The sequence below is a fragment of the Vipera berus genome (assembly GCF_964194415.1).
Source record: "Vipera berus genome assembly, chromosome: Z".
NCBI classification, from domain to species: domain Eukaryota; kingdom Metazoa; phylum Chordata; class Lepidosauria; order Squamata; family Viperidae; genus Vipera; species Vipera berus.
The window spans coordinates 41,048-63,190 of NC_138205.1; the positions used below are offsets into that span (position 1 = coordinate 41,048).

The window sequence follows — 22,143 nt, forward strand, 5'->3', positions numbered from 1 at the left end:
TTACTTTTAACTTCTGGCAAAAAAACGTTCTCTGGGTGTAATGGATTTAGCTTAACGACCACAGTGCTTAAAAAAGTTTGTAAAACTGGGCGCGGTCATGTGATGAAAAGCTCAACGACCACCACTGTAATTTATCTGAGATGGTATAGGCTCTCCTGCTTGAGCAGGAGGCTCGACTAGAAGACCTCCAAGGTCCCTTCCAGTTCCGTTCTGTTCTCATTCCGAGCTTACTGCTAGACCGTAGTTGGAACTGTGCCAGGAAGCTGTGCTGGGCCACATTTATGTAGAAATATTGAAAATTCAAACGGGTTCACAATCCTTTAAGGTCCGCCATGTTAAATCCTGGACGATTGTTTAATCACATTAACAGACAGTGCAAAATAACACGTGCAAAACTAGATTTATTAACGCAAAAGCTGTAATAACATCACAACTACTGTACCCGAATCCTCGGCCGAGGAAGGGACGCGCGGCAAGTCCGCCTCCGGCATCTCCACTCTTCCCTCCCGGCGGTCCGTCGCCCAAGCCAAAGGGGCTCCGGGGCAAAGGAAGTTTTCGGGACCGCTCCGCGCTGGAAGGAGCCCGTCTGCGGGGGCTGCGGGGAGGAGCGAAACGCCGAAGGCTCCCGCCGCGCAGCCGTCGAGGAAGAGGCGGGCAGCCAGCAGGGAGACGCCCCCACGGCTTCCTCGCCCCGCCCGCCGCCTCGCTCTCCCGGAGACCCCGGCCCGAGTCCGCCTCCCGCGCGCCTCGCCTCGCGCTCCTCTCCTTCCGTAGCCGCCCGCCCGCAGCCCGACCAGGGGGACCCCAGCCGCCCATGCCGTGCCGCCCCGGCCCCGCCGCCGCGCGCCCCGCCAGCAGCCGCCGCCGCCGCCGCCGCCAGCGCAGCAGCAGCAGCAGCAGCAGGAGAAGCAGCCGCCTCTCGCGGCCCGGCTGGGAGCTCGCCCGCCGCCTGGCCCGCCCGCCGGCATGGAGTCCCAGTGCGACTACTTCATGTATTTCCCGGCTGTGCCCTTCCCGGCCCGCGAGGTGCTCCTGGGGGAGCCAGGCCGGTACCGGGCCTTGCCCCGGAGGAACCATCTCTATCTGGGCGAGACGGTCCGCTTCCTGCTGGTCCTGCGGTGCCGCTCGGGAGCCGGCGGCGCTCCGCGGCCGCCCTGGGGGGAACTGGCAGGCTCGCTCTCGGCCCTGGCCAGCGTTAGCCCGGCTGGCGGCGGCGGCGTTGGAGACGAGGCCCTCCTTGCTGAAGCAGCGGAGGAGGGCGCGGCTGAGGCGGCCGCCAACGGAAGCGTCTTCCGGGAGTGCAGGGCGCTCCTGACCCACGGCCACGGCACCCCGGGAACGACTGCAGTGGCCGTAGGTCCGGGACCGGGGCGGCGGCGGCGGGGCTCGCTGTCCCCCAAGCAGCGTTCTGACCCTCGGCTCCTTCGTGCAGGTCCCCCCCGAGGAGCCCATCGTGTCCACCGACGAAGTCATCTTTCCGCTGACCATTTCTCTGGACAGGCTGCCCCCCAGCACCCTCAAAGCAAAAGTAAGGCCCCGCCCTTGCCCTCCCCTGCCCTCCCCGCGCCCTCCAGGCGGTCCAGGGGTGATGCCTGTTCTTCCGCAGATCGTGGCAACCGTATGGAGACGCGACCAAGAGAGAGGCGAGGTCCGGGAGCGCGGCTACCTCAGCATCTTGCAGGATCGGGCCCCTTCCCAGATCTTCCGTGAAGAGCAGGGCGCCTTCAAGGCGCAAGGTGAGCCTGACCCACGGGCCGCCTACTGCGCCTGCTCCCACCGCAGCAAGGCAGTGCGGAGCTGATGCCTCCATCTCTGCCCTTGGTTTGCAGTGAGCACCATGCTGACTGTGCTGCCCCCGCCGGAGCTGAAGTGCCAGCAGCTGAACGTGTCCGGGAAGCACTTGACGGTGCTCAAAGGTGTGTGGCTTGGCAGGGAGGGGAGGGTCCCTCTGCAGGTGCCCGGAGGGCAAGATGGTTGGCCTGCCCTCCCTTATGCACTCCCCTCCCCCGCTTTGCCCCGGCTCCCTTCCCAGTTCTGAACGCTGCCTCCCAGGATGAGCTCTCGGTGTGGGATGTGCGGATCCTGCCCAACTTGAATGCCAGTTACCTTCCCATGATGCCAGACGGCTCTGTCTTGCTAGTTGATGATATCTGGTAAGAGGGCAAAGGGTGGGGAGGGACAGGAAGCATTTAACCGACATTGACATTCCCTGCTCTTCAAAACATGCTTGGAGCTGTTTGCTTTTGAACAGCCCAAATCCTGCCATGGCTGAGCTGAACTTCCCTGAATGCCAGTTGCAGGGCTGGCATTTGGATGAACCACAGCAGGGCCTGAGCTACAGCCAGTTTGTCTAGTGGTTAAAGCACCAGGTGAGAAGCCAGGAGGCGCCGAGTTCTGGAGCCACCACAGGCATGAAAAGCAGCTGGCAGACTTTGGGCCAGTCCCCCCCTCTCAGCCCCACACACCTCACAGGGTTGTTGTTTTGTTGTGGGGAAAATAGGAGGAAGAAGGTAGGTTGGATATGTTTGCCACCTTATTTTTAAAACAATAAAGGTGGAATAAATAAATATACTTCTCCCTCACCTTACACCTCGGGTGATCTTGCTCCGTGGGGAGTGGGAGGGAGGCTGCTTTGCAGAAAGTTGTGCGTGGCTGCTGGAGCCCTTCAGAGGTCTCCTTCCTGGGGAGCCCCCTTGGGCTGCCCCAAAGGGGCACAAGGAGAAGCTGCCTCAAGGAAGGCAGAAGCCAGGCACCAAGGTGACCTCAAGGGGTGCCACCTGCGTGCCCACGAGCTTGGAAGGGAGCTTCTTGCAGGCATGGCAGAGCCTGGTGTGGAATCCTTTTCTCCCAGCCATGGTTGGCTGTGGTCAGAGGCAGTGCTCCACTCCCCCCCCCCTGCATACAATTGCTGTGTGCCAGAAAAGCATGTGTGTGCGCGCACGTGTGTGAGGCGGGGGCTGGATGGCAGGTTTTTCTTATGCTGCTTCTGTTCCCCCTCCCCACAGCCACCAATCCGGCGAAGTCTCCATGGCCTCCTTTTGCCAGGTGCCCTCGGCCACTTCCGCTTGGCCCTGCTCCCTCCGGGCACTGGAGGAGCAAAACTTCCTTTTCCAGCTGCAGGCACCAGAGCAGCCCCCTGACAGCACCAAAGAGGTGAGATTCCCCCCCCCCGGGCTCTGGGGGCTTGCCTGGGCACCTGCAGCGCAGAGTGGGAGAGGGAGGCAGCTGTTCATTCTGCCCTGGCACTTGCAGGGCCTGGAGGTTCCTCTTATTGCGGTGGTGCAGTGGTCGACCCCCAAGCTGCCATTCACAAGCAGCATCTACACGCACTACAGGTGAGCAAGCCCTCTTTCAGGCTGGACAGGACACAGCCAGCCCCAGAGTGCCCAGGAGGGGAGGAGGGCCCCTTGGCCTGCCTGGCGCAGAAGGACAAGACAGCCCCAAAGTCCTGTGTAGCGGGATTAGGGCAGCCCAGAATGTTGTTTGTCTTCGCAGCTGCCCGGCCACACTGTCTACGCATTTTGCAGTCATTTGCTATAAGCACCCCTAAATTCTTTCCTTCTGGGGTACTGTCTAACACTGTACCCCCAATACTGCCAGAGGTTTTTTTTCCTCAAGTGGATGATCTTAACATTCAGAAACACTGAACTGCAGTCTCTACGTTTTTGACTAATTATGCAGCAGTGCCAAATTGTTTTGCATGTTATGAATACTCGAGGAACATCAACTCTACTACACACCTTTATGTCATCAGCAAAAAGACAAAGCTTACTCAGCAATCCTTCTCTTATACCCCTTACAAACACTTGGAAGAGAACAGGGTCGGGGTGGGGGCTGGGCCTTGTGATAGGCTGCTTGTGACCGGTCTCTGTTCAGGCAGCAGCACGTTAACCATTGCGCACTGGGATTTACCACTGATCTAGCTTACCATCCACTGGACCACCCAGGGGTTAAGCCCTCACCTGCACAAGCATCTAGGAGTTCAGTATAATGGAACTGTATCATGCAGCTGTCAGCATAAGTGTAATGTAAAGGTTGGCAGATATGAACCTCTCAAGAGCATATATATACGTGTGTAGTGGGAGACATCTGTATTTGGCGGGTCGAATCCCGAGTGCCGCGTAGCAGAGTGAGCGCCTGTTACTTGTCCCAGCTTCTGCCAACCTAGCAGTTTGAAAGCACGTAAAAATGCAAGTAGAAGAATAGGGACCGCTACGGTGGGAAGGTAACAGCGTTCCGTGCGCCTTTGGCGTCTAGTCATGCTGGCCACATGACCACGGAGACGTCCTCGGACAAGCACTGGCTCTTCGGCTTTGAAACGGAGATGAGCACCGGCCCCTAGAATCGGAAACGACTAGCACGCATGTGCGGGGGAGCCTTTACCTTTTTACTATACACACACACACACCACACACACACACACCCCTCTTAGCGGGTAGCCCATTTCAGATTCTGCCATTTTTCTTGGAAGCCCACCCTTGCTTTGGATCTTTTGTTCTTCCAACAATTTGTAAGTACAGACGGTGGCATACTTTGGCCTTCATCAAGTTCTCTCCGTGTCTTCAGTTCATTCATGGGATCCGAATACCTGCATGTGTAAAGGAGAGGCTAGCAGCAAAATTATTAGACTTCAGGTTCCATCCTTACATTATTCTTTTATAGTGTGTCCTTTTCTATTTTTGCCCACCTTTCTGTCCCTGTATCAGAAACACCCACAAAACCCCTTAGCTCGGCCGACTCCTTCCAGTATTATTTTATATTTTCCATCATCTGGGACAGACAGCCATGCAACGTTTGGAAGAGCCAGATCAGATCTCTTTTCTATCTTATAGAATTCTGAATTTTACTGTTTTTCCCTACTCAGTATAATACATCTACTAACATTTATTACCATTTTTTATTTATTTATTTTCCTGGTATAGGGGTTGGTGCCATTTGAAGCATAGTCACAGTTCATCCCGCCCAAGACAGCCTTTAAGTTTTTTCACATTAAGAGGTTTTTCCCATAGTTTAACATAATTGTTTTGCTATATTTCTTGATTGTTCCCTGTCGGATACAATGCCAGATGTGTCACTGATTGTATTATCTGGTACCTTCCACAGGAAATTTTCTTGGATAAAGTATCTTCTAATTTTTCTTACTTTTTGAATATCATTTTTTATCTCAAGAAGTCTCCAAAGCCTTTGATTATTTTCGTCAGTTATCTCCTTGCATTCTGTTCTCCGTTGCCCACCTAACATTTAAGCTTGTGTTTCCAGGCTGTTGAGGCCCAGTGTAAGCCATCACCCTGAAGCCTTCTAGTTTTCCAGGGTGAAGAAAAATCCTGGAGAAGATTCAAAGCCTGGTTTAGAAGTGTATATATAGACCACTTTTTTAGCCTCTTTGCGTACGTAGACATTGCTCTCTGCTGGGGTGGGCGGGGGGGGGAGAGAAATATGTTTAGAGGCCAAGGGAGGGTCAAGGCTGAGGGGACCCAGCGCCACAGAGGGGTGGCGTTCTCTGGCCTACCTTGGCAGCCAAAGCTCCGGGAGTGACTTGGGGCCCATCTCACTCACTGCAGGGAGGAAAAAGACGGAGGACAGAGTGCCCCTTCAACCCCGGAGATGCCAAGGGAAGCTGGCATCAAAACCAGGAGCTCCAGGGCTCTGGAGGTCGTGCCACGCGTTGTCTTCTCGCTTTCCCTCCTAGGTTGCCCAGCATCCGCCTTGCTCGTCCCAGGTTTGTGATGACTGCAGAATGCGAGTCGCCAGTTGTCTTGCATCGGCGCTTTGTAGTTACGTACACACTCATCAATAACTTGCAGGACTTTCTGGCAGTGCGCCTGGTCTGGACACCAGAAAGTGCTGCTGCAGGTGAGGGGGGGAGGGGAGGATGGCCGCTGGGACGCAGCTCCGTTTCAGGCAGAGGGGATGAGCAGCTGCTCCCTCTTCCATGCTTGGCTGATTTGCAGCTCCTGGTGGTGGGGTGGGGGAGGGGCAGGCCAGGAGCTGCATAGACCTCTTCCCCCTCCCCTGGCATTGGTTGGGTTTGGGAGCATGCTGGGTCTTTGGGCCCCTCTTAACCACGCTTGGTCTCTTCCCCCCCCCTTAGGGAAGAAGCCAAATGTCTGCGATGAATGCCGTGCCACACCAGACCCTCAAGACTCCATTGTGTGCCAGACCCCCCTCAATAACCTGGGATTCTCCCGCAAGGGCAGTGCCCGCACCTTCTGTGTCACCTTCCAGGCTCTGCGTGCTGGCTTGTTTGAGGTAAGTGTCTGCACATGCTGCATAAAGACAAGCATGGATTAGTTGGCAACAACCTAGGATCCTCCTGCCAACTGCGGACGATTTAACTTGGTTACATCTAGTTTCAGCACTGCATAGAACACACACACACTGACCAAGAGGACTATCCTCTCTTCTCCCCCCACCCCGCAGCTGTCCCAGCACATGAAGCTGAAACTCCAGTTCACAGCTAGTGTGTCCAACCCCCCTCCAGAGGCCCGGCCCGTCTCCCGCAAAAGCAGCCCTGGGAGCCCAGCCGTGCGGGAGCTTGTGGGCCGTCATCAGGCCAGCCTCGGGCGCTCTCAGAGCTTCTCACACCAGCAGCCGGCACGGGGACACCTTCTGAGGTGGGTGCTGCAGAGGAAGCTGGGGGGATGGGGAGGAAGCGGCTGGAGAGACCCAGCGCTGCGCTTCGCAGACATCAGTTGGCAGGAGAAGGGAGGGTCTCTTGCTTCTCCCTGCCAATCTCTCTCTCCTTTCCTCCTAATAGGTCAGGAAGCGTCATGGAGCGCCGGGCCATAACCCCCCCTGTGGGCTCCCCAGTGGGCCGCCCTCTTTACTTGCCCCCGGACAAGGCTGCTCTTTCCCTTGACAAAATTGCCAAACGAGAGTGCAAGGTGCTGGTGCTCGCGCCCGTCACATGACAGAGGGGCCCCTCCCCCTCCCCAGAAAGGGCAGTGCTGGCTGCATTCAGCCTACCCACAGTATGTGCCACCCAGTCTCGGAACAAGATCTGCTCCAGACACCTAAACTTCACAGGATAACCCCCTCCTCACCCAACCAGCTCGGTCTCCTCAGACTGACTCCTCAGCTGCACCCTTGCTGGCTGTGCCCCAGTTCATCCTTCCAGGGACCCAGGCCCCTCTCACCCACCCTTCATTTCCTTCAGCTGAGCAGCAAGATTTTCACTCTGGGGGAAGGGAAAACTGTCTGAAAGCCAAGAGGAAAGAGCAGCTACATCAAAACCCCCCCCCCATTAAAAGGCAAAGCAACTCCAGCCCCAGCTGGTAGAAGGGTACTTTTAACTGCTGGACATTTCCAAATCGATTCTTCCTTTTCACCCTGGATTAGGCCATGGGATGTGACCTGGAAGTTTCCCAGTATCTGCTATATTCCTAGATGGGAGAGGGCCAGTCTCTAGCCCCCCCCCAAAAAAAAATAATAAAAAATCATCCCAGGTCCAGGCCACTTTCCATTGCACTTTATTTAATTTTTGTTATTTATATTTTTTATTTGCTCAGAAGCAACTTGAACTCTGTCTGTATCTTATGTGCTTACAAATAAACTGCACTGGCTGGCCGGCAAATAACATGCTTAGTGGATCTCTTTGGTGTCCTCTGGCACGGTCCTTCTTTCTTCCTCTTCTTCTGATGAATTCACCTGATCTCAAGGCATGGTCAGATTTAACAGTCACCGCTGCATCCAGTAACAGGGAGCCCAAAGCAGCCAGCAAACATACGTTGAGCAAACTGGTTTGCTTCGCTCCCCTTTGGAACAGCAAACGGCATACAAAATGCCCGGCAGATGCTTTTCCACAGGCTGACTCCTGGCAAAGCATCACTTTCCTGGGATGATCAGGCAGCGAAATACTTTGCCATATTTCACCAACATGCCAGGTGCCAGGAAGGAGAGGGCAGGTGGTGGGAAGGCCCATTCATGGGGGGGGGGGAGAGGAGGAAGAGAGAGAGAGAAGAAGGGGGCCGTTTGCCTCCCTCTCCTCCTTGACTGCTGCTGCGGGGGGGGCAGGAGTGACTCGGGGAGGGGGGCTCGCGGGCCCCTCCGCAGGCAGGCACGAACTGGCGCCCTCGGCCCCGCTCAGACCACCACGGGCTCCGGGACGCTGTTGAGCCGCTTCACCACGAAGAGCTTCTGGCCGGAGACGGTCGCCAGCAGGGAATGTTCCCCGAAGACCACTGCGGGGGGAGGGAGGAGGAGGAGGAGAGGCGGCGGCGGCGGCGCCGGTCAGCGGAGCCCCCCCCAGCGCCCCCTCCCCCCAGCGCCCCCTCCCCTCCCCCCTCGCTCACCGGAGACGCGGCGGAAGGGCAGCTCCGGGCCCCGCGGCAGCCGGAAGGCGCAGGCCGTGCTCACCAGCTCCGCCATCGCGCCCGCCGTGCGCTCGTCGTTCTCCAAGTCGCCGGCCGACTGCGGGGAGAGGGAGGTCAGCCCCCGCCGCCGCCCCCTCCCCCTCCCCCTCCGCCCGGAGGCTCCTCACCGCCAGGACGGCGCCGTCGCTGATGACCAGGTAGCCCGTCTGCTCCGGGATGCGCTCCAGGCCCTGCGTGAGCGCCGCCGCCGCCGCCGCCTGTCGGGAAAGCCGCGCTCGGTCAGCGGGGCCGCCGCCGCCTCCTCCCCCTCCCCCTCCCGCCCCCGCCGAGGCTCACCATGCCCGGCCGGAGTCGCGAGCAGACGCGGGCGGAAACCGAGCCCGGCCCGCTGACCGCTGCGGAAACGGAAGAAGCCGTCCTCTGGAGAGTCCGCAGGGCGCTTCCTTCCGGTGAGGGAGGTCCGGGCGGAAGAGGCTTCAGCTCGGGATTCGCGCGAGATCTGCGGGTGACGCCCGCGCAAGGCGCGCCGGGAGGGGAGCGGCCCCGCCTTCTCCCTCCTCCCTCTCCCGCGGGCGCTGCGCCCCCCCCCCCGGGTTGAGCCCCCTCCCTTCGGCTCCCTTCCCGGGGGGGCCGTTCTGCCGCCGCCGCCGCCGCCGCTCGGCCGTTCGGGCTGCAGAGGCCGTCAATGCTCCGCCGAGCCTGGTTCCTCCCGGGCCTGAGCGGCGACTGGGGGGGGGGCTTCTCCGCTGGGGAAGGGCGGGGGGGAGGGAGCCCCCCGCAATCTTGCAACCTCCTTCGGGCTTCGGGAGGACCCGCGTCGAGGAGGCTCGGCGAAGAGCTCCGTCGGCCAGAGCGCTTCCGGCCACCCGGAGGAGTTCGGCCTCTCCCCAAGCCCCCGCCCCACCGAGCGGCCTTTGGCGCGGACGCGGGCCAGAGAAAGGAGGCGGCTTAGCAACATCCAGGTTTATTAGCAAAGAGCTCCGCTAAGGAAACGGGCGCCGCAGGGCTGCTAGAGCCCCCCGCTGCAGCCGCCGCGCCTGCGGCCGGAGACCACGGCGTTCAGGACGAGGATGCCGACGAGGATGCTCAGAGCCAGCAGCAGGGCGACGGCCAAGGCCGCGTGGATGGCGGTGGTGACCCCGAAGGCGAAGAGGAAGAGAGTCTGCTGGCAGAAGCCAGGCTGGCCAAAGTCCTCGTAGTCGGGGGGGTAGATGGAATAGACCCACACGTTGCCTGTTGCGGGGAAAGCGAGGAAAGTGACCAGGAAGGGCTACGGGCTACCCTGATGCCCCACATCCAGCTCCTCTAAACTCCTGCTTAGTCTGGGCTCAGAAACAGCTGTTCCTAAGGCGCTGTTGCCGCGGGCAGGGGAGCCTCTTCCTCCCGTCAGCCCCAGAAGCCACCTCAAAGCCGGCTGGAGCTCAATTAACAGCCTTCAGCCCAGCAAACCACCACGAGGACCGTCACAGCCAGGCGGCTCGGCCAGTTAAAGGCTGCAGAGGCCAGGCAGCTCTGTGCTCCCGGCTGGCCCCTCCCCATCAGTAGCCCCCCCCTACCTGCGATGAACCAGGCACAGAGGAAGAGGAAGCCCGTTCCCTGCAAACAGTTGAGTAGCTTGCTTGGTCGGTTGGTGCCGTCCCCGCAGGGAATACAGCTGAGGAACAGGAGCAGGAGTGTGACGGCACTCAGGATGATCAAGTAAATGGGAAGGAGAGGCTGCCGGGGACATTGGCCGAGATAGACTGCTCCTGGGGATGGAGGAGCAAAGATTAGCACCTTAGATTCTTGGACCTTCTTTCAACGAGGTGCCCAGAATGCGGATCCCTCTCGCTGGCCCCCGGCCCCGAGTACTTCCCTGTGTCAAGAGGAGCCCACATGGGTTAAGCTGAAGATGAAGACCCCTTCTTCAAATTTGGGAGTCAGCTTGGCAGCCTGGGTCACCTCCCAATTAGAGACTCTCAAACTGGCCATGGCTCTAATTGGTATCTGCACCCCAACCCAGGGAGATGTGCAAACTGCAGGTATAGGTGGAAGGAAGGCTCGGGAGAAAAAGCCCAGCCCAGTCTCCATTGCCCCATTCAGCCCAGCCCCACAGCCCAACAGCAAGGATGGCCTGCAAAGCTGCCTCAGTTCCAGAGCCCCCAGCCAGGAGCGACGAGCCTGGGAGGGAGGGAACGAGGGGCCTGCGGCCGAGGCAGGTGGCCAAGTGGGCTCCTCAGGGCCTTGCCTGGCACTGGTGTCTTGGGAAGGGCAGCCCGCTGGCCCTTTTGAGCACCACACCCTGCAGGCCTGCTTCACCCAGCGCACCCAGGCACAATGCCGGCAGTGCTTTGTAAGGCAGGGCTTGGGCCGCTACAGTTTCCTCAGCAAAGTAGGACTGATAGCTTCGCAGAGCGTACACAGCAGGCTATCCAGAGCTCTGCTCTTCAAGGAGCCCCTGCAGGAGCTGACGACTTCAGGGCGGGCCCAGCAAAGGACTGGGCACCACCAGAGCAGGGGCGACAGACGAGCCGAAGGGGCTGTGGGGAGGCAGGGACAGGGTGAGGATTCCGCTCACCGATGGCGATTCCTGCCAGAGGCAACGCAGCCAAGAGAACTTTTCCTAGGACTGGAGGAGGAAGAGGGAGAGATTAGGCCACTCTAGAGATGGGGGAGTACCAGCAAAGCCAAGGTGTGGGGAGCAAGAGCAGCCTACCAATCAGGACGGAGTGCATGGAGGAGGGAGGCTCTTCAGTGGCCCTTAGGAGAGGCCTCTCGGGCTGGGATTCCTCGGCCATGGCGGCTGCTGCTGAAGCCAAGGGGAGAACTGAAGGTGCCGACTGCCCTTCCCCGCCTGCCCCACATCTTAAGTAGCCTCTGTCTCTGGCCTCCTGACCCAGGTGTGGCCCACCCTCAGCAATTACATTGGAGGTGGGAGGGTGTGCAAAGTTGGGCTCCTCCCTCCTTTAGGCTCTAGTTTGTGTGTCTGTGTAAAGCAAGGAATTGCTTGGGTGGGAGGGCCCGGGCCCTCTCTTCCCTCACTTGCCTCTCAGCTGACGGGAGGGCTGCAGGCCAGGCTCTCAAACGACCAAGCAGGATGAAACAACCAAAGCAAAACAGAATAATGCTTGGAAAGTAGGAAACTGAGCCGGGGACAGGGAGGTGCTTTGGACAGCTCTGCACCGTCCTGTGGGGGGGTGGGGGTGGGCAGGGGAGTTGCTTGATCTGTAGCTCTCAGTGGACAGGCAGGAAATTAATCAGATTGTCCTTCACCCTCCTAAGCCTCACAGGGCGCTTCCCTCAAATGAAAAGGACACAGAAGCCAGCTATGGGTTGGGGTAATCCTCCCACTGGGCCCGCCCTGGACAACATGCTCAGTTGCTGACTGGGCTCAGCCTGAGGGCCTGGTTGAGCTTGCCCCAGCGCCAAGCAGGAGCGAGATGGGCGAGCACCACAAAACCCCAGTGGTCTGCCAGTGGCAGCAGACCCTCGTACTGCTTGGTCCCCAAGATCAGGACCAGGGCATCTGCAGGAGCAGGAGGCACTGACTGGCCTGAGGACCCCGCCTGCTGGCTCTGGCCTGACCCAGCACAGCCCTCTGGAGTTGCTGGAGGCCCAGGGGGCAGGCCCTTTGCAGCACCCCTGCCAGGCCATAAAATGTGTCCTCTGGGGGAGGGGTGTTACTTTGCCCCCCCCCCTAGTATCGATAGATGTACAACTTCCTTTCCCAGGCGTTTAATTATCAGTTGATGTTTTATCTCATAAACTTTGCATTTAACTTTTCCCACTGTTTGGGTTCCTTTGTTACCAGAGCCAGGTCTCCCACTGCAATTGGCCCAAGCTGATGTGACTGAAGCTGCCCCCCCAGCAAAAACATTGGGGTAACAGTGGGGCTAGGAGAGGCCTCTGCACAGGGATGCCTTCAGCCTCTCCCATCCCAGAGGCATCACCGCTTTGGCTGCCCCAGCTGAGCAACGTGCCTGGCCAATCCCAGAGGCCAGGCCAAGGCAGGGATGTCCCCTCTGTTGCTCAGCCAGGGTAAGAGGTAAAGGGGGAGGGGAGATTAGGGGGTGGGTGTGCTGGACCCGAGGCTCTCCCTGCCCCTCCCCATTTCCCAAACCAACGCAGACCTCAGTCCAGGGAGCAGGAGCACAGCCCAAATGGGAGCCTTCGCTGGGAGGCAAGAGAACACAGGGCTCCCTCAGCAGGGAGAGGACAGGAATGGATGAGCAGCTGTTCTGACGCCAACTCACTCTTCCTTTCCAGCCCGCAAAGAGCAGCTGACTCCTCACTTCCTCCTGCTGTAGCTGCCCCTCCGGCCCCACCCTGCTTGACTGCACCAAGGCCGGAGTTGCTGAGGAGATGACCCCCTCCCACTTGCCGGATCTTTCCCCAGCCAGGACCCTTCACGTTTGTGTGGCACGTAACTCAAGCTGAGGTTACATGAGGCACACAAGTCACCCGGCTAGTGGACTACACTCAAACCTCAAGCTCAGTTTAGCAATAGACCAAACAGTTGCCAGCTGAGTGCAAAGCAGCTTTTCTGCATGCTTCTGGTTCCTGGGAGGGGAGGAAGGGGGTGCCCGGAAGACCAGATGGGCAGAATACTGTGAAACAGCAGGAATGATTAGTTGCCCCTCCCCCACTCAACAGCCCTCCCCTCCCAGGTGCGTGCAGCCCAAGGAGATTTAATGGGCACTTGGGTTAAGGTCACCGATGAACTAACCCGTTTTCTGCTGGGCTGCACAGCACAGTGAGCCAGCCACCGATTTGGCCCCAGCAGCTGCAGGACGATCGCCAGGGATTCACTTGCACCTTCTGTCCGGTGCTGTCCTCCAAGGCCTGGTAGGGGTTCATTTTGGCTCTGTGCCCATCCTTCCTGCAACAGCCTTCTGGACATGCTCAAAAGCACTGTCATCAGGTTCACCTACCAGGAAACCAAGGGGAGCTTTAAGCTCTGTTGTCAGAACTGCCACCTCCCTGCCAGCCTGCTATGAACCGTGGAGGGGGGGGGAGCTGGATGGGAGGGGGGAGGGCCTGGGGGAGAGTGAAACTTCTCCAGTCCAGAGTCTTCAAGGTGCTTTCCCTGGGAGGAAGAGGAGGAGGAGATGTAGAGCGACTGTTTCCAAAGCATCTTGTTTAAATGTGATTGGAAAATGAGAGATAAGGACTGACGGAGGGAACTTAACGGGCAAAAATCTGGTGCAAACTCTCACTCCTGGCTTTACACTGCTGCAATTCATTTGACTTATGCTAAACTATACCTTTCTCAGCAAATGGATTCCAGGATCATTTTTACTTAGAAGCCGAAATTGAGACAGGTGTGACCTCTGTTGTCCAGATGCCTTCCATTGCAGACAAGCCCACTAGGCAAGGGGTCCGGATGGAGGTCAGTAGCCCATCCTCCAGTCCTCCTTCCCCCTCTAGGCAGGCCTCCCTGAGAAACATAGCTGCTCTGGAAAGATCAGGTGTGTGTGTGTGTGTGTGTGTGTGTGTGTGTGTTTTCCTTTTTCCTTTACTCTCTCTGCCTCAGCAGAAGATCCCAGCGGGACGAAGCGGATACTGGAGGCTGGCACTGAGCTTGGCTCCTTAGGACGCTCTGAGCTTGGCAGTTTTCTTGCAGTGGTTTCATTACCAAAGTAGGTAGCACCATCAGCGCCAGTAGGGAGTGGGGTTTGCTCTCCTTTTTTACACTAGTGGGAGGATGGTCTGACCCACCCAGACCACCAGGGCAGAAAAGGGTCTCTCCACAGATGAGCCAAGGCGGCTAATCCATTTCTCCTGATCGGTCCCTTCACGCCACTCCTATCCTTAAATCCTTTTGCGCTCTTAGCTAACCTGGACGCAACCGTCTGCAAAGGGATCCCCGACTTCCCTGGAGGCAAACCTCCAACCCAGAGCCTGCCCCAAAGCTGCAACTCTTCTTAGCTGGTCATTTTGGACTGGACCATCGTTTCAAGGAAACCGTTCTGACTCAGAGATTTTTATTTCCCCTCCACTGAGCCTTATTGGTCGCTGGTCCCTGCTAGGGAATGAGCCTGAAAAAGGCCCAGGAAAGGAACGGTGCCCTTCGCTCAGCAACCAAGGGAGGAGCTGTCCTGATAGAAGTCTCCAAGCCCAGCTGCCCCCCCAACCCCGCTGCTTTGGGGATCAATAAACGCGCCCGCCCCGCCCCCCCCCCGGTCGGGCAGGGAGGGGGGCAGCCCTTTAGCCAGGAACGATCCACCACTCGCCCTGATTCAACCCTTTATTGAAGGCCGCCATCAGCTCGCACCGCCGGCTCCTTCCCTCAACACCTGGAACGGGGCTCCGTGGCCCGGCACGACGACGTCGGCGATGGCCAGGACGCGGGCCCGGCTCTCGGCCTGCCGGGCGGGGTCTTCGCTCAGGGCCGCCCACTCCTCCTCGTCGTCCCGGTGCTCGAAAAGGTCTCCGGCCACCACCACGCTGCCCAGGGCGGTGCCCAGCACCAGCAGGCTGACGTCGCTCCCCGTGTGGCCCGGAGTGGGCAGCACCTCCAGGTGCCCCGCGTGGATCGGGTAGGGGGCTCCCCGGCGCAGCCCCGTGGGCAGGTAGCGGCCCCCCGGCTGGCAGACGTCCGTGCCCACGATCAGCTCGGCCCGCGGGAAGAGGTTGAGGTTGCCGGCGTGGTCCGAGTGGCCGTGCGTGCACACCACGTGGCGGACGTCGCCCGGGGACACCCCCCGCTCCGCCAGGCCGGCCAGCAGCCGCTCCCGAGCCCAGGGCCCGCCCGTGTCCACCAGGGTCAGCCGCGGGCCCAGCACCAGCGACACCGTCCCGTCCGCCAGCGTGGAGCCGTCCGCCTGCGCCCGGCAGTAGCCCTCCTGCACCACCGACACCGAGTACGGGCAGCCGGGCAGGGTCAGCGGGGCCGCCCTCCGACGGGCCATGGATGGAGGGGGGAGGGGGGGGCGCCTTCGCCGAAGAACCGCCGGGCGGGCAGAGGCGGAGCGGAGCCCCGCCCCGCCGGACCGCGCATGCGCCGGCCGAGCCCGGCGGGTGGTGACGTCAGGCGGGCGCCGCGCCCGGCCCGGGCCCGATGGCGGAGGAGAAGAAGCCGAAGGTGGGCAGCGCGCAGCTGCCCACCGAGTCCATGAAGGTGATGGCCGAGTCGGTGGGCATCGGGCAAGTGCCCGAGGAGACGTGCCAGCTGCTGGCGGACGAGGTCAGCTACCGCATCAAGGAGATCGCGCAGGTAGGCGGGGGAGGGGGGAGAGGGGGGGTCCTCCTCCTCCTCCCCCCCCCGCGGCGCCCACCCTCCCCCTCTCCCTCCCCCTCTCCCTCTCCCTCCGCAGGAGGCGCTGAAGTTCATGCGGCTGGGCAAGCGGCAGCTGCTGACCATGGGCGACGTCGACCTGGCCCTGAAGCTGAAGAACGTGGAGGTGCCTGGGGAGGGGGTGGGCTGGGCGCGGGGAGTGGGGGGGTGGGCTCGGCCGTTCCGCCCCTCCCCCCTCACCTCCCCCTCCCCCCTCCCCTCCTCTTCCTCCTCCAGCCGCTCTACGGGCTCCACGCGCAGGAGTTCATCCCCTTCCGCTACGCCAGCGGGGGAGGCCGCGAGCTCTACTTCTACGAGGAGAAGGAGATGGACCTGAGCGACATCATCAACACGCCCCTGCCCCGCGTCCCGCTCGACGTTTGCCTCAAGGGTGAGGGGGCGCTTGTGGGTCTCCCGCGGCTCTCCTCCTCGGGGCACGACCCCAGCCCCCCCCCCCTCCAGCCGCCAAAGGCCTTTGCCGGAGTATGGGCCAATCGGGGCAGCCCCCCCCATGCAACAAAGGGAGCTCTTTGCGGCAGAGGTTTACCCCCCAGATCTGAAAGTCCTGAGTTCTCCGGTCCTGATTAGACGGTTTCCTTTGCTTCTCACCTCCCCCTGAAAGGCACACGTGGGGATACAGAGGTCTGGCTCTCAAGATGGGTGACCTCCTGCCAGGGGACGGAGCACAGCATCCCTCCCCAGGAGCGAAGCTGCTCGTGTGCTGTGTATTCTCTTTCCCCGGGAGGGGGGTGGTGGTGTTCCGTAGTGGCTTTGGAAGGAACCAGCTGGAAAGGGGCCACAGCCATCAAGCCCGCAGGCTCCCCAGTGTGGAAAGATCCCTGTTTAAGGAAATGCCCTGGCAGACACACCCACACGGTCTGTGCAATCTCTTGCACCTATATGGAAGTATTTGGGGAGGGTGCCCCAATAGACATAGTCAGAGCATGCGGGGCTTCTCTTGCCTCTTCCCACCCTCTTGTCATCTTGGAGGTTCCTCCCCCCCCCTTTCATTTGGCCACAGCAAGAGGGCAGGTGGCACACGCAGCATCCAGCTGTATTTATGCCATTGAGCAGAGCAGCTGCTGACGCAGAAGCAGGCAGACCGGAAGGCATTGAAATATCCTGGAGTTTGTGCTGCTTTATGTTTATAAGCTGTTAACTTTTGTCCCTCCTGACCTCTCTTCCAATCTGACTCTGTCACACTGCCAGGGTTTTGCACACCAGTTATCTCCCTCTCTTTGAAGCTTCTCCCCTTTTTCTAACAGCACACTGGCTGAGCATTGAGGGAGTTCAACCGGCAATCCCAGAAAATCCACCTCCGGGTGAGTGACAAACCCCGGGGTGGAAAGGCCAAGCAGGGCAGGCGGCTTCCTGCCTCAAGCAAGAGAATTGGTTTGGAAGCTGTTGCTGCTGAGCCTCGACCCCAGTCCGTCTCTTCCCTTTGCAGCCCCCAAGGAGCAGCAGAAAGCCGAGGCCACCGAGCCTTTGAAGGGAGCCAAGCCGGGCCAGGAGGAGGAAGGTGCTCTTAAGGGCAAAGGACAGAGTGCCAGCCCAGCTGATAGCAAAGGTCAGTCTGAGTCCAGTTGGGGCGGGATGGAGATTAAGGGGCAAAGATTAAGCCCCCTTGCTTGGCACCCATGCAGGAGGTTTGCCATCCCAGAGTGAGGCACTCTTTTGCTCCCTGGGCCTTCAGGAAAGTACCAGTGGTCACCCTTGACCATTCCAGCCAGAGCTTGCAAACTATTGGTTAAGAATGTGGCTTTGCCAGGCACCCAAACCTCTATGCCGGGGGTGCTCCATGGAGGAGTGGTGGGCAGCTGCTGGTCAGGAAGCGTTTCATAGCGATGGGAGCAAGCGGGCATCTCCCACAGGTCAGCAGCAGCCCTCTCCCCCCTCTGCCCTCCCTGGAGGAACCCCTGACTATCACAGTGGCATCGGGCACCGAGTTGCACCTGTTGGTCTTGGACTCCGAGCCACGCACCATTTGCTTCCCGTGGCTTCGTGGGCTAAGGCTGTGTGTCCTCTCAGTGGTCCCTGGAAGTTCCCTCGGAGTAGGGAGGGGAGGCGAAGATAATGCACGCCCAGGGCCCAGTCTTTGCCTTTACCTTCTCTTCATCTGCACAGGCAAAGAGAAGAAGGGGCCCCTTCTGGAAGGAGCCCCTCTGAAGTTGAAGCCACGCAGCATCCACGAGCTCTCCGTGGAGCAACAGCTGTACTACAAGGAGATCACCGAAGCCTGTGTGGGGTCTTGTGAAGCAAAGCGTGCGGTGAGCATCCAGGAGCACTCCCTCTGCCGACAACGCTCCCTCCCCCTTGGCTAGCCACACGCTGGAGAAAAGGGCGAGGTGGCCTGGGAGCCGTCTCCAGGCCAGGCTTGGACAGCGCCTGCCTCGGCCAAGTCCAGGTTCCTGTCCCTTGACCTTTGACAAGAATGGGCGGAATCTCCCTCGCCTGCCTGAAAAGTGGTGTTCGAACATCATCTCCCCTGGAACTGGCCAGGCTTCTTGCCAAAGCTCTGTGTGTGTGGTGGTGGGGAAACTGCCCTTTTCCATCTGGTAGTCTGCATAATACCCCAGTTCTGCTCTTACCCCCCCACCCCCAACTTTTCTCTCCCCAGGAAGCCCTTCAAAGCATTGCCACAGACCCCGGCCTGTACCAGATGTTGCCCCGATTCAGCACATTCATTTCTGAAGGGGTAAGGGGAAAGGGTGGGGACTCCCGGTCCCTTCGCCAGATCCTTGCTGTCGCTCCAAACCACGGGGGGTTGGTTGAAGGATGAGGTAGCCTGCCAGCCTCTGCCTTTCCATCTGCGGCCTTCCGTGTCCTCAGCTCTTTAAGGTGGGGGGGGGGCTGTTCCTATATCTAGGGGGCTGGAAGAGTTGCACTGAGCCAGCATACTTGAGTGACTTCGGGAGGAGGAAATAGTTCTGCCTGCTATTAAGCTCTTGGGAATAAGTCAACCCTTCGGATCCTCGGGGATCCCAAGGTTGCCAAGTGCCTGCTTGAAGATGCTCGGAAGCCAGCCCTGGAGCAAAGTCCTTGACCTCCTGGTTGACTCTTGGCAAAGGCAGAAAAAGCTCTTTTCCCTCCTCCTTCACAGGGTGGCCCCGAGCCTTGGAGAGCGATGGGTTTCTGCAGTTGGGAAGGGTGCAGCCTGGGACACTGTGCACCCGATGGGCCAGTGTTCTGGCTCCGAGATGTAGCTTGGTTATAAATTGCTCAGCTCAGATGCGGGGGGCCTTTTAGTTGGGAAGCCCCCGCAGCAAAGATGGGTCAGTTTGTATTCATAGTCGGGCCTGACCATATTCAGAATTCCTCACAATCTTCCATCCGGCCCAGCATCCAGGCAGTTTAGACCACGTAAGAAGTAATGGCACCTTGGAACTGCCCTGGACTCAGCCTGGCCAGCTCCTCAGCTCCTCCACCGGATGAGAGGCCTTCGCTGGGGGAAAGTGGACACGGAGCAGCATCTGCCAGGAGACTCATCTCACAGTCACCTTCCTGTCCCTCCAGGTGCGGGTCAACGTGGTGCAGAACAACCTGGCCCTTCTGATCTACCTCATGCGAATGGTCAAGGCCCTGATGGACAATCCAACCCTGTATTTGGAGAAATACGTGAGCGGCAGAGGCTTCCCTAGCACTGGGGCAGGGGGAGGGGAGGGAGGGAGGGGACTGGCGCTGAGGGGCCTCCGCGGTCCTGTCCGTTGCTGCAGCTGCACGAGATCATCCCGGCAGTCATGACCTGCATCGTCAGCCGCCAGCTCTGCCTCAGGCCAGACGTGGACAACCACTGGGCCCTGAGAGACTTTGCCGCTCGCCTCATCGCCCAGATCTGCAAGAACTTCAGCACCACCACCAACAACATCCAGTCGCGCATCACCAAAACCTTCACCAAGGTCAGGGCCCGGGGAGGCCCAGGGCATTTTGCAGCCCCGCCTTCTGCTGCTCCTGCTCCTCCTCACGCCTCTTTCCCTTCCTTTGCTCACCAGAGCTGGGTGGACGAGAAGACGCCCTGGACTACGCGGTATGGGTCCATCGCTGGCCTGGCGGAGCTGGGGCCTGATGTGAGTGGACGCCCGGGTGGAGCCAGGAGGGGCCTGCTTGGGCCAGCTTGGCCGGGGGCCCAGACTGCTTCCGATCTTCTCTCCAGGTGATCAAGACGCTCATCCTGCCGCGGCTGCAGGTGGAGGGGGAGCGTGTCCGCAGCGTCTTGGAGGGTCCTGTGGTCAGCAATATTGACAAGATCGGGGCCGACCATGTTCAGAGTCTCCTGCTGGTAAGGGAAGGGACCCCTCCCCCGAGCAGTGCCTATGAAGAGGCTGAATTGTCTCGTCCGGAGGGGGCCTGCTTTCCCTCTGGAGAAAAGGGTCCAGCCGTGTGTGCTGGGGGTGTGTGTGTCTTTCCTTGGGAGTTTGGCTACCTATCTTTTCCCTTCTCACCCCCACCCCACAGAAGCACTGTGCTCCCGTCCTAGCCAAGCTGCGCCCCCCACCAGACAACCAGGAGGCCTATCGAGCCGAGTATGGCGCCTTGGGGCCCCTCCTCTGCACCAACGTGGTAAAGGCACGGGCCCAGGCAGCCGTGCAGGCTCAGCAGGTGAACCGCACCACGCTGACCATCACCCAGGTAGATCAACTGTCACTCGTCTCCCCTGGCTTTCCCAAACGTGGCAGGAGGCAGGGCTAACCGTCTGCTCCTCTCCTCTCCTCTCCTCTCCTCTCCTCTCCTGCACAGCCCCGTCCAACGCTGACCCTCTCCCAGGCAGCCCAAGGAGGCAGCAGCGCCACACGGGCACCCAGCATCATCAAGGTGCCCGGCTCTATCACCCTCCCTGTGCAGACCCTCGTCTCAACCCGGCCGGCCACCCCAACGCAGCCCTCGCCTCCGCCCACCAAATTCATTGTCATGTCTTCTGCCTCTGGCACCTCCACTTCCCAGCAGGTACGTTGTGGGAGGGGGTGGGGGGGCAGGCGGGCAGGCGGGCTCTTTTCTGACCTCCTCTTGCTCTCACAGGTGATCACACTCAGCGGTGGCCAAGCCAGCACCTCCACTTCGCCCGTCACCAGCACAGTGCCCAGCACGCAACCCCTTGTGAAGTTGGTTTCTGGTGCGCAGGCAGCCCCCAGTCCCCCCATCTCAGGCAGCGTCCAGAAGTACATTGTGGTTTCTCTGCCGCCTGCCACAGAGGGCAAAGGGGGGGCCTCCCAGCTCTCCCCCTCGTCCTCTGCTCCGCCCAGCCTGGGACTCGCCAGCGGAGCCCTCAAGCAGGAACGCAGCAGCAGCCCCCAGTTGCCAGGTGGTGCCAGCACCACCACCGGTGCCACCGCCTTCCTCACCAAAGCCACCAATGGGGGGCAGGGCTTGGTGCCCGAGTCCCCACAGCCCTCCCGCTAGAATTCACAACCTGCCATCTGTGGGTGGGCTACAGTCCCACGCCTCAGCTTTCAATGCTATGGGAGAGCGCCGCTATGGGCCAAGCTTGCCCTGAACCGAGGACTGACCTTTCGTCCTGCCCACCTATGGAGAGAAAGGGGGTGATGGTGGTTCCCCATTGCATGAGTAGCAAGGGTGCTCCTTCCACTGCCTTTGACAAAATATGTTTGCTGTAAATACTTTCCAGTACTTAATAAACATGCCTGTTCAACAGCATGGGGGTGGGGGTCTTGTTCGGGGACTAGCAGGGGGCATAACCTGAGTGGCGGGAGAGGGTTCTAGAAGCTGAGCCCAATGTGCTGCTAAGGCCTTTGCTCCCTGGTAGGGGGCTGCACTGGTGTGGGATGCAGGACGTCAATGCAAGTTTGGAAGAGCCTGGGGAGCTTCAGGCCTGCTGGAGGGGCTGGGTCTGCCAAGGGGAGCTGTCTCCCCACTCCAGCTGAGGATCCTGCTGCTGCCGCTCCTGAAGGGCCAATCTTGGGGGGCAGGCAGAGCCCAAGCTCCCCACCCATCCGCCCTGGGCGTTGGCTCTGGGGGAAGGTAAGCCCTGGAAAGGGGTGTGGTAGAACTGGGAAGCGGCCTTGGTGCAGATTGCACCGGGTGAGCAGAGGGAGTCCAGCCACGGGTCCCGCCCCCCACAGCGGACCCCAGAAAGACACGCGGCCTGCTTGGCCTTTGCAGGTGGTGTCTTTACTGCCCTCCGGGCGGCCCGGCAGTAAGCGCCCTCTGCCTTGGAAGCGACCCCATCTCCCGGAGTCTCGGCTTGTGCAACGGGCGGGTGTCAGCGGTCGCTTGGGCCGGTTTATCGGGGTCGGGAGGCCAGAGGCTGCCCGCTGTCTGGGAAGTGCGACTGGGAAGCCGTTCGGGGACGAAGAAGACCATCGGCCGCCTCTGCTCCGCCCAGGCGGTGCCTAACCAGCTGCTGGGGCCGCTGCCGCTTCTCTGTCCCGCCGTCGGTCGCCTGCGGTCTGTCGAGGGGGCCTCGCTGCGCTGCTCCGCGGGTGAGGCGTGCTGGGCGGCCGAACCGCCTTCTGGGGAGGGAGAGGGGCCAGGAGGCGCGCGTCAATCCGCCCTTCCTGGCGGTCGGCGCTTTTCTCTCCGCCGGCAAGGCTGCGGCTCCCGCCTCCCGCTTTTCTCCCCGCC

The 22,143-nt window shown here is 60.1% G+C and overlaps 5 protein-coding genes across 6 annotated transcripts; 2 read left to right on the plus strand and 3 right to left on the minus strand.

The window, feature by feature from the left end:
- Window positions 1–747: 747 nt before the first annotated feature.
- On the plus strand, window positions 748–7,576 carry LOC308678515 (trafficking protein particle complex subunit 14-like). Its single transcript, XM_081345733.1, has 11 exons — window positions 748–1,353; window positions 1,433–1,528; window positions 1,607–1,736; window positions 1,830–1,916; window positions 2,033–2,153; window positions 3,006–3,153; window positions 3,253–3,335; window positions 5,690–5,853; window positions 6,092–6,249; window positions 6,421–6,614; window positions 6,758–7,576. Exons 1-11 carry the CDS (start codon window positions 967–969, stop codon window positions 6,909–6,911), a joined length of 1,722 nt encoding a protein of 573 aa, XP_081201859.1. The 5' UTR covers window positions 748–966; the 3' UTR covers window positions 6,912–7,576.
- Window positions 7,454–8,853, minus strand: LOC308678517 (ragulator complex protein LAMTOR4-like). Its single transcript, XM_081345736.1, has 4 exons — window positions 8,649–8,853; window positions 8,480–8,569; window positions 8,292–8,409; window positions 7,454–8,180 (listed from the first exon to the last, which is right to left on the minus strand). Exons 1-4 carry the CDS (start codon window positions 8,649–8,651, stop codon window positions 8,083–8,085), a joined length of 309 nt encoding a protein of 102 aa, XP_081201862.1. The 5' UTR covers window positions 8,652–8,853; the 3' UTR covers window positions 7,454–8,082.
- A 350-nt stretch (window positions 8,854–9,203) lies between these two features.
- LOC308677466 (transmembrane protein 272-like) lies at window positions 9,204–12,047 on the minus strand. The gene is made up of 4 exons (XM_081343904.1): window positions 11,008–12,047; window positions 10,870–10,920; window positions 9,869–10,060; window positions 9,204–9,545 (listed from the first exon to the last, which is right to left on the minus strand). The coding sequence occupies exons 1-4, from the start codon at window positions 11,087–11,089 to the stop codon at window positions 9,322–9,324; spliced, it is 549 nt and encodes a 182-aa protein (XP_081200030.1). The 5' UTR covers window positions 11,090–12,047; the 3' UTR covers window positions 9,204–9,321.
- A 1,903-nt stretch (window positions 12,048–13,950) lies between these two features.
- Window positions 13,951–15,253, minus strand: LOC308677339 (metallo-beta-lactamase domain-containing protein 1-like). Its single transcript, XM_081343607.1, has one exon. The coding sequence runs from the start codon at window positions 15,200–15,202 to the stop codon at window positions 14,555–14,557; it is 648 nt and encodes a 215-aa protein (XP_081199733.1). The 5' UTR covers window positions 15,203–15,253; the 3' UTR covers window positions 13,951–14,554.
- A 74-nt stretch (window positions 15,254–15,327) lies between these two features.
- Window positions 15,328–21,213, plus strand: TAF6 (TATA-box binding protein associated factor 6). Of its 2 annotated transcripts, none has more exons than XM_081343606.1 (14): window positions 15,328–15,507; window positions 15,608–15,694; window positions 15,805–15,958; window positions 16,833–16,889; window positions 17,015–17,134; window positions 17,692–17,834; window positions 18,185–18,262; window positions 19,081–19,182; window positions 19,281–19,463; window positions 19,557–19,631; window positions 19,718–19,843; window positions 20,020–20,193; window positions 20,302–20,508; window positions 20,581–21,213. In XM_081343606.1, exons 1-14 carry the CDS (start codon window positions 15,352–15,354, stop codon window positions 20,959–20,961), a joined length of 2,043 nt encoding a protein of 680 aa, XP_081199732.1. In that variant the 5' UTR covers window positions 15,328–15,351; the 3' UTR covers window positions 20,962–21,213. The 2 variants fall into 2 exon arrangements, with proteins under 2 accessions (XP_081199732.1, XP_081199731.1); XM_081343605.1 differs by having other exon boundaries at window positions 15,337–15,477.
- The last annotated feature ends 930 nt before the right edge of the window (window positions 21,214–22,143 follow it).